Raw genomic sequence first — 13193 nt, forward strand, 5'->3', positions numbered from 1 at the left:
TCACTGAGCGGCAGCTGATACAAAGAGCAGGATATACACAACAAAGCTCTCAACCTTTAGAAAGCAAGTATCCAGCTCATATGAATGAAGTGTTCAATGCAAGTGAACAATACGTGTGACTTTGTGAGCTCTGGAAAAGCAAACAAGAGCATACAGTTGGTGAATGGTGAAATCTTTCTTGTTAGTATACTGCAGTAAGGTGTTTGAGTTGGTACAGCATGACATTTTGATTAAAAAACTAGAACAATACCAAATTAATATGGCACACATCAAATGGATTAAAAACTGGTTTAGGTTTCAAAATGTAAGAGTTAACGGGGAATCATCACTTAGTGGGAGTGTTTCTAGTGAGGTCTTGCAGGGACTGGTTCTTTGCCCTACTCTATTTAATATTTGTTTATCAATGACCTGAGAAAAAACAAAATAATCATTGATGCAGTTTGCAGATGACACCAAAATTGGATGAATGGTAAATAATGAAGAGCATGTGTCACTGATTCAGATTATTTGGATCCCTTGGTAAACTGAGCACAAGCAAACTAATGCATTTTAATACAGTTAAAGGTAAATGTATGCATTTAGGAACAATGAATGTGTGTCTTACTTATACAATGGGAGACTCTATCCTGGGAAGCAATGACTGAAAAAGATTTGGGGGTTGTGGTGGACTAAGAGACGAACATGAGCTCCTAGTGAGATCGTGTGGCCAAAAGGGCTAACGTAGTCCTGGGATGCACAAACAAGGGAATCTTTACTAGGAGTAGAGAGGTTATTTTACCTCCATACTTGGTACTGGCGCAATCACTGCAGAACACTGTTTTCAGTTCTGGTATCCACAGTTCAAGAGAGATATTAATACATTGGAGAGGGATCAGAGAATTGCCATAAGAAAAGGATTAGAAAACATGTCTTAAAGTGATAGACTCAAGGAGCAAAATCTATTTATCTTAACAAAGAGAAGGTGAAAGGCTGGCTTGATCTCAGTTTATAAGCATCATCAACACGGGGAACAAATATTTGATAATGGGCTCTTCAGTGTAACAGAGCAAGATATATCACAGTCCAATAGATGGAAATTGAAGTTAAAGAAATTCAGACTAGAAATAAGGTGTAAGATATTAACAATAAGGGTAATTATAATTGGAACAATATCAGTGGTGGTCCATCACTTACCGTTTTTAAGTCAAGATTGGCTATTTTTTTTTAATGTTATTAAAGATCTGCTTTAAGAAATGTTTCCGGGAAGTTCTATGTTACATAGATACACTAGCTGTTCCTACTGGTCCCTTGTGACCTGGGAAACTATGATCAGTTCCTTTCTGCCAGGGAAATATCAGTGTAAATATTTTTGATCTGTAAATACACATTACTCTTTTTGTATTTGTGTTGTTTTCCATTGTTAATTTGTGTCATAACTTCTATTTATATTTCTGTGTGCATTTACCTTTCTTTGGCTTGCTCTGTAAAGAAGGTAAATAGATTTGCCCTGAGAAAAAAGCCATATTGCAAACTCCTATCGCTCATATCCACTTAATAGGGCATCAGTGCATTCTGTACTTCTGGGCTAAATGCTGAATTGTTATTCAACTTTCACTCCATCCATGACTTCACTGGGAGTTTGGTCCACTGAGACTGAATCAAAACTCAGTGTGTCCTTCTCCTGTCCACATCCATGTGCTCAGGAGAGCCTTCTCCCACAGTAAAAACTTCCTCTGCACCCAGCAGCAGTCACTCCATGAGACTTTGTAGATTTCCAGCTCCAAAGAGTTGAAAAGGGAGTAAGGGAGCCACTGGGGATAATGTGCCAACCTCCCCTACAAAACAAAACTGAGGGGCACTGCACAAGTTGAGAGATCCTGTGGCTGTGCCAATATAAACTTCTGCCTTGCCTGCTCTGTAGAACATGATCCCTCCCTCTGCCTTTTAGACATGTTCTCAAGTGGGTGGTCCCAGATCATTGCTCCTGCAGTAACCGGTGTCAGTGGGAGCTGGTAGGGTCCAGAGGGTGGGGAACAATGGGGGCAAGTGGCATCCATGTGGATAGCGCTTCCCTCCTGTGGATCCCTATCTGCACAAAGCTTAAGGGTTCCATGAGTTCAGAGGCTAGTACTACAATTTATGCTACAGGTGGCAAAACCAATCCCTTGTCTTCCCTTACAAAAGAGCAAGTAGGAACTCCATAAATTTTCTCTCTCTCTCTCTCTCTCTCTCTCTCTCACACACACACACACACACACACACACACACACACAAAGTTTAATTTGTTTTACACAGATTATCTTCATATAAAAGAGAATGTATCCCTGAGATAAGGACTTTTTGATTCAGTTTATACATAATAAATAATCCTGGAGAGGGAGTCAACTGAAAGATACAAAAAGCAGGGGAGGAAATTTGATTTTTCTTATGGCTGCTACAGGACAGTCCACATTCAACATTCTTGGGGGTGCTGAAATCTACCTTTAAGAACAGAATTTAGAAATAATTGCTTGAGATGAGAGTTTCCATATAAGAGGCACTGGATTTGTACAATAGTCTGTGCTGACACACCACTACTACAGAGTAAATGGTGCTAAAATGTAAGATGGGTCTTCATGTGCGGGCAGATTGTATGAATATACTTCCCCAGTCATCCGGACAGGGAGTATTGAACCATCAGCCAAAATTCATCAAGCAAATTCATGCCACTGGTATTGCCCGGTGCTGGCACCCTGCTGACGTCATGACTCTGGGATGGATAAGGAAGTTGAACAAATAATTCTTCATTGTGGTGGAATATCAGAGTGTGCTGGAAGGTCACGTTGCACTCTATGGTTACACTCTCAAAAGAATTTAAATTCTTCCTTCAACTCTTACTAAATCCAAGGGAGCAGCAGCTATGGGAAAAGTCTTTCTTAAAAATCCCAGGAATCATACTTGTTTTGGCATGACACTGCCTAAGGTGATTCGAGAACAAGGCTCAATTTGCCAAAGTTTCACATTAACACAAGATTGAGAATACATTTTAAAACATTGGCTCTGCTTTATTTTTCCTTGAATGGAATGTTTTGAATGTGTACATGTCTCTAGCTTAAAGGGTCTGCTTTAGAATGCTTTAAGCCAGAAGAAAATCCTCAATGTACTGGAGGAGGCTGGCACACTGTTATTAGCCATTTCAAATGGTCACTGAAAAATTACCTGAAGTTGCCAAAATGACCTGATTTTTAGCGGTACCAAGGACCTGCTGCCTCCCCTAACTTCTGTGGAATTGTGGCTGCTCAAACCCTTCCAAAAATTAGGCCCATATCTGACAGCAGAATCAGTTGTTCATGTCTCTTTTCCTCAGAAGTTGATATGGTGAAATGATGTAAAGACAGGAAGGAAAAAATGAGTACGTAATGTAAAGATCCAATGTAAACTCAAGCAATCTTATTTCAAGAGGCCAAAATTAATCAACGGCAGTGGCGTACAAGTGCAAAACAACATGTTCAGTTAGTTATTGTCTATTTCACACTCTTTGTCCTAAATATGCACAGTGCTTCACAGGCAACAAAAAGGCAGTTTAAACTTAACGGCTGTGTCTAGACTGGCAAATTTTTCCGCAAAAGCAAATGCTTTTGCGGAAAAACTTGCCAGCTGTCTACACTGGCCGCTTGAATTTCCGCAAGAACTGACTTCTTACTGTCTGAAATCAGTGCTTCTTGCAGAAATACTATGCTGCTCCCCTTCAGGAAAAAGTCCTTTTGCACAAAGCTTTTGCGCAAAAGGGCCAGTGTAGACAGCTCAGTTTTGTTTTGCGCAAAAAAGCCCTGATTGCGAAAATGGCGATCGGGGCTTTTTTGCGCAAAAGCGCATCTAGATTGGCCACGGACGCTTTTCCGCAAAAAGTGCTTTTGCGGAAAAGCATCTGTGCCAATCTAGACGCTCTTTTCTGCAAATGCTTTTAACGGAAAACTTTTCTGTTAAAAGCATTTGCGGAAAATCATGCCAGTCTAGACGTAGTCAACTAGTACGGCTGCAGGAGTAACTAGGTTAGTTTTTTCTTTCAATAAACTGAATCAGAGCAGCTTAGTCTAAGCCAGAGGTGGGCAAAATCAGGCCCACGGGCTGGATATGGCCTGCCACGCATTTCTATCCGGCCCGCCCACCTGATTAGCAGAGCATACATAGTTACAGCTAGCAGTGTGTGTTCAGCTGTCCCTCCCCACACCTTGCTTCATCCTGCAGCATAGCTGCTCCCAGGAGTCTCCTGCTAGCTGTGCAGAGCAGAGGGATGGGGAGAGGTGAGAAGGGAGTGCTGAAGTCAGGGAGTCTCCAGCCCTTGTACCCCATCATTGCAGAACAAGGGTCCAGGAGAGGGTGACACACAGAGGAGTTACCCCCAATTTGAAGCATGGCTGGTGACTCAAGAAGAGTGCCTGTCTTAAGAGGCAGTTCATTGTTTCTAAGATTTCAGTGTTGCGCTCTCTCTCTGACACACACACATGCACTCCTCCGACTTATACCCCATTCTGCAGAGTGAGGGAGGGGGGAGACAGAGCAGGACAGCTTTCCCTCTCTTTAAGAGACAGCACGTGGCTTCTCAGAAATGTATCCATCAGCAGCTAGCACACACATTCTCTCTGTCACTGTCACTCACACCAAGTCTATGCCATAGGGTATGTCTACACTACAAAGTTAATTCGAACTAACAGCCGTTAGTTCGAATTAACTTTGATAAGCGCTACACATACAAACCGCTAGTTTGATCTTAATTCGAACTAGCGGAGCGCTTAATTCGAACTAGGTAAACCTCATTCTACGAGGACTAACGCCTAGTTCGAATTAAGCAGTTCGAATTAAGGGCTGTGTAGCCACTTAATTCGAACTAGTGGGAGCCTAGCCCTCCCCAGCTTTCCCTGCTGGCCACTCTGGGCACCACCAGGGAAACTCGTCTGCCCCCCTCCCAGCCCCGGAGCCCTTAAAGGGGCACGGGCTGACTACGGTGCCCGTGCCAGGTGCAAGCCTGCCAGCACCCAGCCAACAGACCCTGCACCTGGCACGGCACGAACCAGCTACCCGCTGCCACCCAGCCCTCCGCCTCTTCCTGGGACCAGGCTGGCGGCTCCCGGGAACCTGCCCAGGTCCGCAAGAGGCGGACGCCTGCCTGGTCTAGTGCGGAGATCGTGGACCTCATCCACGACCTCCACACTAGGCACAGGAAAGTGGCCGTCTAGGGCAGGATAGCTGCCAGCCTGGCCACCCGGGAGCAGGTTTGCATGAAAATCAAGGTGGTCCACTGAGACCCCCGACCCTGAGCCCTGAGCTTAGAATGTCTGTACTGGGTCAGACCAAAGGTCCATCTAGCCCAGTAGCCGGACAGTGGCCAACACTAGGGACCCTGGAGGGGATGGACCGAAACAATGACCAAGCCATTTGTCTCGTGCCATCCATCTCCAGCCTTCCACAAACAGAGGCCAGGGACACCATTTCTACCCCCTGGCTAATAGCACTCCATGGACCCAACCTCCATGACTTTATCTAACTTCTGTTTAAACTCTGTTCTAGTTCAAGCCTTCACAGCCTCCTGCAGCAAGGAGTTCCACAGGTTGACTATTTGCTTTGTGAAGAAGAACTTTCTGTTATTAGTTTGAAGCCTGCTACCCATTCATTTCATTTGGTGTCCTCTAGTCCTTCTATTATGGGAACTAATGAAGAACTTTTCTTTATGCACCCTCTCCACACCACTCATGCTTTTATAGACCTCTATCATATCCCCCCTCAGTTTCCTCTTTTCTAAGCTGAGAAGTCCCAGTCTCTTTAGCCTTTCTTCATATGGGACCTGTTCCAAACCCCTGATCATTTTAGTTGCCCTCCCTTCTCGCACCCTCTCTCTTCCCCTCTCCCACCTCCTTTTCCCAGTCTCCCCGAGTTTTGTTCAATAAAGAGAGATTCTATTTTTGAACACACGTTTTCTTTATTTTGTACATCAGGAATGGGGGCTAGGGAAGGGTAAGTGGAAGGAGGTGAGGGAGGAATGGGGTACGAGCCCCCAATGGGGAGGACTGGGCTGGCTCGGCGGGCTTCTCGGGGTGGAAGGTCTCCTGAAGCCCCTTGATTGACCCCCCCCCCCCCCTCCGGATGGCAACCTGCGGCAAGTGCAGCCGGGCTGATGGCCGAGTGCTGTGATGTGCCCAGTGTGGGTACTCCGGGCAATCCAAGCCAGGACTGCTTTGCAAGCGGGGAACCCCTGAGAACTGTCTGTCCGGGGTGGGGGTCGGGTCCCTTTAAGCACAGCCCTCGGCTAGCCTGAGACAGCAGCTCCACGCTCTAAGTCCTAACCTGATGCCCTGCTGGCACTGCTTCCAGCCATCCTTAACCTCGGTTCAGGGTCCACTCAATGTGGACATGCTAGTTCGAATTAGCAAAATGCTAATTCGAACTAGTTTTTAGGTCTAGATGCACTAATTTGAATTAGCTTAGTTCGAATTCACTAATTCTAATTAAGTTAGTTCGAATTAGTGCTGTAGTGTAGACATACCCATACTGTCTCTGTGCTACACTCACACAGTCACTGTCACATACACACTGCCACGTACACTCTCCCAGTCTCTGTGTCACACACACTCAGTCTGTGTCACAAAGTCTGTCTCTCACACACAATGTCTCTTTTTCACATTCACACACTCTTTGTCTCTCTTTGAGGCCCCCAGCCTTATCCCTTACACCCGAGGCCCTGCCCTTTCTGGGAGGCTCAGAGCCAGCCCGTGACCACATACCAATATTCATGAAGTGCCACCTCCCCGTAAAAATTATTGCACACCCCTGGTCTAAGCTGATGTGACATCATGTGTAAACATGAGGAAAGTAGAATGCACATATGGTACATGAAAGATGACCTGCACATTTTACAGTCATTCCTTTACTATTCTTTTTCTGAGTGTTACAGTCTTCTTTTGGGACATGTATTTTGTGTGATCGTCATTTTAGAAGAGATAGGTTACCTTTCTTGGGTCTGTTTTGTATCTGAAAACGTAAAGTTAGACTGTGTAATTGAGCCAGAGCCCTAAAATGAATAGTGAATGAAGCTATATTGCTCCAGTGAGAGCTCTGAGAAGTATTGCACGTTAGGGTGGTACAATGTTTCCAGGAATTAACTCATAGGCAGGGAGAAACATGCCTTTTGAACAGTGCAGATTACTCCCATTGTTGTGCCTGTGGTTTGGGGAGGAGGATGGGTATGGCCAAGTGACCCTTTATCTCCCAGTGCAGATGGGAGAGTTCTTCTGTGTCAAACTAAAACCATGAAATGGTTAATATCTCACTGACTGGAGTGGCGGTACTGTGCTCAGGGAGAGAGAAGCAAAAGGCTGGACAAGTGAAGGGGAAGGAGAATTGGTCATGGGGAAAGCTCAGTCCCCAGGTGCTACTGAAGGCATCAGAATATGCACAGTTTAAGTCTGTTTCAGTTAAAATGCTACACTGTGTTATCTTGTGGAAACTGCCACTGTAACTTTATAATCTGCATTGCATTCTGGGAGTTAGACATTCTGAAGCAAGAGGCAACCTGGCTGTCAGCTGACACCACTAAAAACTCATTCCTTGCAGTCAGGGCCGGATTAAGGCATGGGCTAGCCGGGCAGTTGCCCGGGGAACCAACCTATGGGGGGGTGCCTGATGGCAGCTGTAAGGGGCACACAGTGCCCCATATAACTGCCATCAGGCGCCACACGCCCAGCTCCCGGATCGCAGGCTGCAGCAGCTCCCAGCGGCCACCCTGCAGCGGCGGCCCGGGGTAGAGGCCGCGTTAATCCCCACAGCGCCAGCCAGCAGCGCCCTTCCCCCTCCCCGGCCACGGAGCCCTGCACAGCCAGGCTCGGCCCACCCGAGAGGCCCTGGGCTGCACGGCAGCGGTGGTAGCTGGGCTGGGCTGAGCCGGGCATGTGTGTCCTGCCGCCGCCAGCTCCACGCGCCCTCCCCCATGTGCCGAGAGGGGGTGGGCCTGCGCATGCTCCCTCCCCCAACCTGGGGTGCAGTTAACCTGTCTGCCCAGGGCACCAGAATGGCTCGGTCCGGCCCTGCTTTCAGTGTCCCTACAGTATGCTTCTTTCACTAATCCTACTGTATCCCTCCATATAGTTGTGCTATGCTCCCTTACACAGCTACTAGTGGCCTGCTCACCACAGGAAGATGTGTAAATTCCTGGTAGGGTTGCCAGGTGTCCAGTATTCAACCGGACAGTCCGGTTTTTGCGCCCTCTGTCCAGTAAAAAAAATTCAGAAAATACTGGACATGTACAATGTCCAGTATTTTCTGCTTTTCCAGCTGGGCACCCAACGGAAGCCTGGTGGGGGTGGGGAGAATGGCTAGGGAGGCGTGGCTGCAATCAGCGCTGGGAGCCCTCACCTCAGCTGGTTGCGTGCGGAAGCCTGGTGGGGGGGAAGTGGCTGGGGAGGTGTTAAGCATAGTTGTGGTGGTAGGGTTTTGGTTTTTTTCTCAACAAATTTTTAGCACGTGTTTGGTATTTTTTGGGAAACCATCTGGCAACCCTAATTCCTGGTGGACAGGACCCTAAATTATCAGGAATTTGCTTGTTTGTTTTAAATCTTTTTGGAATTTTAGGCATAAAAGTGGGTACAATATGGATCATACTTTTATTGTGCTGCCAAGACATGTGGCTAATATATATCATGCAAATGTTTGTTACATCTCTTACTGTACAGTCACTTGCACATTGTTTTTAGTAAATATACCATTACAGGTGGAAGGTATTTTGTATGTTAAAATATCAGAAGAACAAAAATTTAATTGTGTTTTAAAAGGACACAGATATAGATTACTTGTTTTCAGAGTGAGTATTTTTTTAGTCACTGTTGTTTCTAACAAACCATAGAAGGCCAAGATTATTAATTTCTTTCCTAAATATACCTTTATTTATGCAGCAGAAGTTTTCCTCTGTTTCAAGGTAAATTCTGCACTGTTCTACATCCCACATTTTACAGATTCCTTTAAGCCCATTGTTTCCACTTGATTCCCAAAGCTCAGACATTCATTTTCAGTATAATACCCGAGGAATTTGAGTTCTAAAATATATCATTAGCAAATCATTCTTTTATTTTATTATAATGCATTGCATGACTCTTTCTCTAAAAAGCATTTTTTAATGTTGCTTCCATAAGGCGTATTTATTTATTCATCTACCAATGGCTTGATTTACTCTTAAGCTGATTTCTTTAAAAGGGATAGGAAATAAAGTTATTTTACTCATGTTAAAGGATGCAGTTACTTCTCAGAAGTAACGTGTGTGGGTGTGCTTGATCCTTTAACTCAAAGTCTTGTTACCAACCCAAGGAAAAACCTTGAATAGTGCAGTTACAGACTGAATAAAAACATTAAGGGGTAACAACTGAGCATTTGGCAAAAGAACAGGTTTTGGGGTGGAGGGGTTGGAAACTTTCAGTGACAAGAACAAGTTCACTTTAGTTAAAGAAATCTTACTGTATTTCTTTATTCTTCCAGGCCACTTTTTCGTGGAAATTCAGATGTTGATCAGCTAGGAAAAATCTTTGAGTAAGTACTAATTTGCAGCGTTATGTCAGTGTCTGTTTAGCTTGAAGATTTATTTGCCATGTTTTTTATGGAGTAAAAGGATTGGAACAAAGTATTCTTATAACGTATTTCCTATTGCTGTTGCTCTGAAATATGATATTTCCATGTATTATATGTCAAAGAGGGAGGAGGAAGCTGCAGGGAATATAGTTTTATAGAAATAACAGTCATCACCAAGAAGACAATGATAGACTTCTGAAGGGTTTTTTCTAATTTGTTAAATGTCTTCCTCATGAACCATTCACACATTTTCTGAAAAGTTAGCGCATCCAAGAAAGAATTACCTTATAAAGCCAAATAGAGTTCCAATATTTTGTTCAGTTGTGAATTTTAAAAAAATGTGTAACCAGAATCCCTCAAAAATACTCATTATTCAGTGAGGGAAATGTTAATGTTGATCAACAGCTTCTGTGGAAAGGAGTATTTTAGCTGTACCGTATAGCCAATGAAGATGATTAAGAAATCATGTTTTGGTGTTAAAGACAGCTATGAAAACGTAAAGTTTCAAGGTTAAATGGAGGCTATTTTGGAGGGAGCATAATTTACTTTTATTTTAAAAGTATTTTATAATTGTGTTTCTTTGTACTGCTGTTCCTCTCAAACAAACTCTGAACTTTTAAAAGAAGCAATTACTCCCCTCCGAGTGTGTTTTTGAATAAAAATTCTCCATTTTAAAGTCATTGCTTCAGATAAGAGAGAAAAATATCACTTCCCTGATGTTGTAACTTAAATTATCTTCATAGTAAGGAATGTTTCTGATGTGGTCGCAGAACGTATCATGTAAATTGAAGCCCAATATAAATGTTTTATAATAATATTAAAGTGCTCCTGACCATCAGACAGGAATATGGCTGTTTCCGTACCTGCACTATATGGGTATGTCTAGACTGCACCCCTCTGCTGACAGAGGGATGCAGATTAGGCTGGGCGAAATTGCTAATGAAGCGGGGATTTAAATATCATTATATTCATTAGCATAAAGATGGCCGTGGCTTTTTTTCGGCACGGATCTTTGTCGGAGAAAAGCGGCAGTCTAAAGGCTGATCTATCGCTAAAGAAAGCCTTTTCCGATAGATCCCTTATGCCTCGTAAAACCTCTGTTGCTGTTCTCCCCTTTCTTATGAAGAGAGTTCCAGGGATCCAGCTGGAGGGAAAGACCAAGATGAAGAGAAGGAGGTGGGAAGTGGAGTGGGGGGGGGGTTACTGTCCCCCTTCTAGTCCTGCAGAAATTCCAGAGAGAAGATAATAAAGCTTCAAAGGAAAGTGCTCCAGTAGGTCAAATAATGAACTTGTTTTTCTAGTCAATTTTCCAGCTCTTAAATTGTCACAGATCCATTTCTGAAGATTTTCATAATTTAAAAGAAGTTTCCTAATTGCCAAATTGCAGGTCTTGATTTTTACTCAGTTGACTTCCCTTTCCTGTATACCATACCAGTGTATGTGACTCACGAGGGTGGTTAATTTGCCATGCCCATGAAGAGCCCTTCCTACACAATCCAAAAACAATTAGTCCTCCCCAGTTTGCTTTTTCAAGTTTTTGCAAAATTGTACCTTTGATTAGTTTATATTCTGCTCTATTAAATAAGGAGTGTTTTGATACCTACAGCATATTTTAATAACATAAAAGTATGATTGTGGGTTTTTTTAAAGATTCTACATTGTTTATGACATTTCAGGAAAAAGAAAACCCAAAACAAATAAATTGGAATAGGATTTAAAACATAGCAACCAACAGCAGCCTCTTCTAGTGAACTGTCTATCCTTCCCTACTGGGTGAGATTACCTGGATAGAAAAGAATTCAGCCATTAATCAGGAAGCAAAAATACAGTGCCAATTTTAGGGGAGAGAAGAAATTCTCTGTTACATACTGCACTTAAAAAGAAAATTTGCCTTGCCTCTTTTGTGTAATTATCCTTTAATATTTCAAATGCTTCTTACTTTTTTATGTCAGATAGTGTTTATTTTCTGTTTTCACAGCTGTAGACCCCCAACATTTAGGCATAGGCCAGGACTTTATAAAGGAACTGTTGCCTACTATACTAGTGAGTCATTCTCTAGGCTAATTTGGATGGAAGTTTTTGGCCTACAATCTGGACTGACATTTTTTTAATAATTGGACCATGTTCTATTCTTGATCCATATGTGTAGCCTTCTTTTACATTAGTTGGTGTTTTCCACAAAGACTGAGAATGGATCTGTAGAAGTTAGAATCACAGAATACTAGAACTGGAAGGGCCTTGAGAGATCATCAAATCCAGTCCCCTGCCCACATGGCAGGACCAAGCACGGTTTAGGTCATCCCTGATAGATGTCTGTCTAACCTGCTCTTAAATATCTCCAGTGATGGAGATTCCACAACTTCCCTGAGCAATATATTCTAGTGTTTAACCACCTGACAGTTAGGACATTTTTCCTAATGTCCAACCTAAATGCTGCCCTTCTTTCCCATACCGACATCAATATACAGTATGCTCACAATTTAAGGCCATTATGCCGGGGGGTACTGAGCACACTCAACTCATGTTGTTGTCACTGAAAATGGAAAGTTATCAGCCTCCCACAGGGTCAGGTTTGCTCTTTGGATTCTACCATCATATATCAATATTTACTGTTATTGCTACTACTGTATTGTTGGTTTGGTGAGAGGATAAAATAGCTTCCTCCAATATGCTCCAGAACTTTGGTCCCCCAAATGGTAATAAGGGCTTTCAGGCAGACACTGGTATATTAAACAATCTCCAAATGCTTTCTAGGACCTGTAAACATCCATCTGACAAAATTCAACTCCCATTTTTCTACTTTTCCCCCCCAATACTGCCCCTTATGCCTGGAACAGCCCCCCTTTCCTAGGCATCAGGCAGCCTCCTCACTTCTTGCCACTAACTTCCAACTGCTAGCATCCAATCTGGCCTGTTTGTGCTCTCGTGCCCAGTCCTAGTCTCCTTAAAAGAAAACTCAGAACTAACTAGACATATTTGAAAGACAACAAATATATATATTTAATTACCATTTAAAAACTCATATGTAAAGAAGATTAAGGGGGGACATGATAGCGGTTTTCAAATATCTAAAAGGGTGTCACAAGGAGGAAGGAGAAAATTTGTTCCTCTTGGTTTCTGAGGACAGGACAAGGAGTAATGGGCTTAAAGTGCAGCAGGGGAGGTTTAGATTGGACATTAGGAAAAAATTCCTAACTGTCAGGGTGGTCAAATATTGGAATAAATTGCCAAGGGAGGTGGTGGAATCTCCCTCTCTGGAGATATTTAAGAACAGGTTAGATAGACATCTGTCAGGGATGGTGTAGACGGAGCTTGATCCTGCCTTGAGGGTGGGGGGCTGGACTCGATGACCTCTCGAGGTCCCTTCCAGTCCTATTATTCTATGATTCTATGATTATTCTATGAACTCCTCCCCTTCTCACTGCACACTGTGTGTTGTATATCTGATGAGGATTTAAGTCTTGATCACTTGTGCACATAAGCTTATGTTCACATTAGTGTGTTCACTGGGTTCAATGGGACTGTGTACATATGTAATGATACTCTCATGGCTAAGAATTTGCAAGATCCTCAGGGAAGGATTTGTCATCCATCTTATAAGTAAAGCTCCCTGCATGTCCGTGGTC

At 43.4% G+C, this 13193-nt stretch overlaps 1 protein-coding gene across 3 annotated transcripts in view; it reads left to right on the top strand.

The window, feature by feature from the left end:
- CDK6 (cyclin dependent kinase 6) overlaps positions 1–13193 on the top strand; it is a 210773-nt gene that overhangs the window by 173873 nt on the left and 23707 nt on the right. For all 3 annotated transcript variants that reach the window (XM_006114476.4, XM_075922365.1, XM_075922366.1), the window contains exon 6: positions 9478–9528. In XM_006114476.4, the coding sequence (XP_006114538.1) occupies positions 9478–9528 (51 nt within the window). The remainder of the gene's footprint in view (positions 1–9477; positions 9529–13193) is intronic.

Source organism: Pelodiscus sinensis, chromosome 2 (genome assembly GCF_049634645.1).
Source record: "Pelodiscus sinensis isolate JC-2024 chromosome 2, ASM4963464v1, whole genome shotgun sequence".
Taxonomy (NCBI): domain Eukaryota; kingdom Metazoa; phylum Chordata; order Testudines; family Trionychidae; genus Pelodiscus; species Pelodiscus sinensis.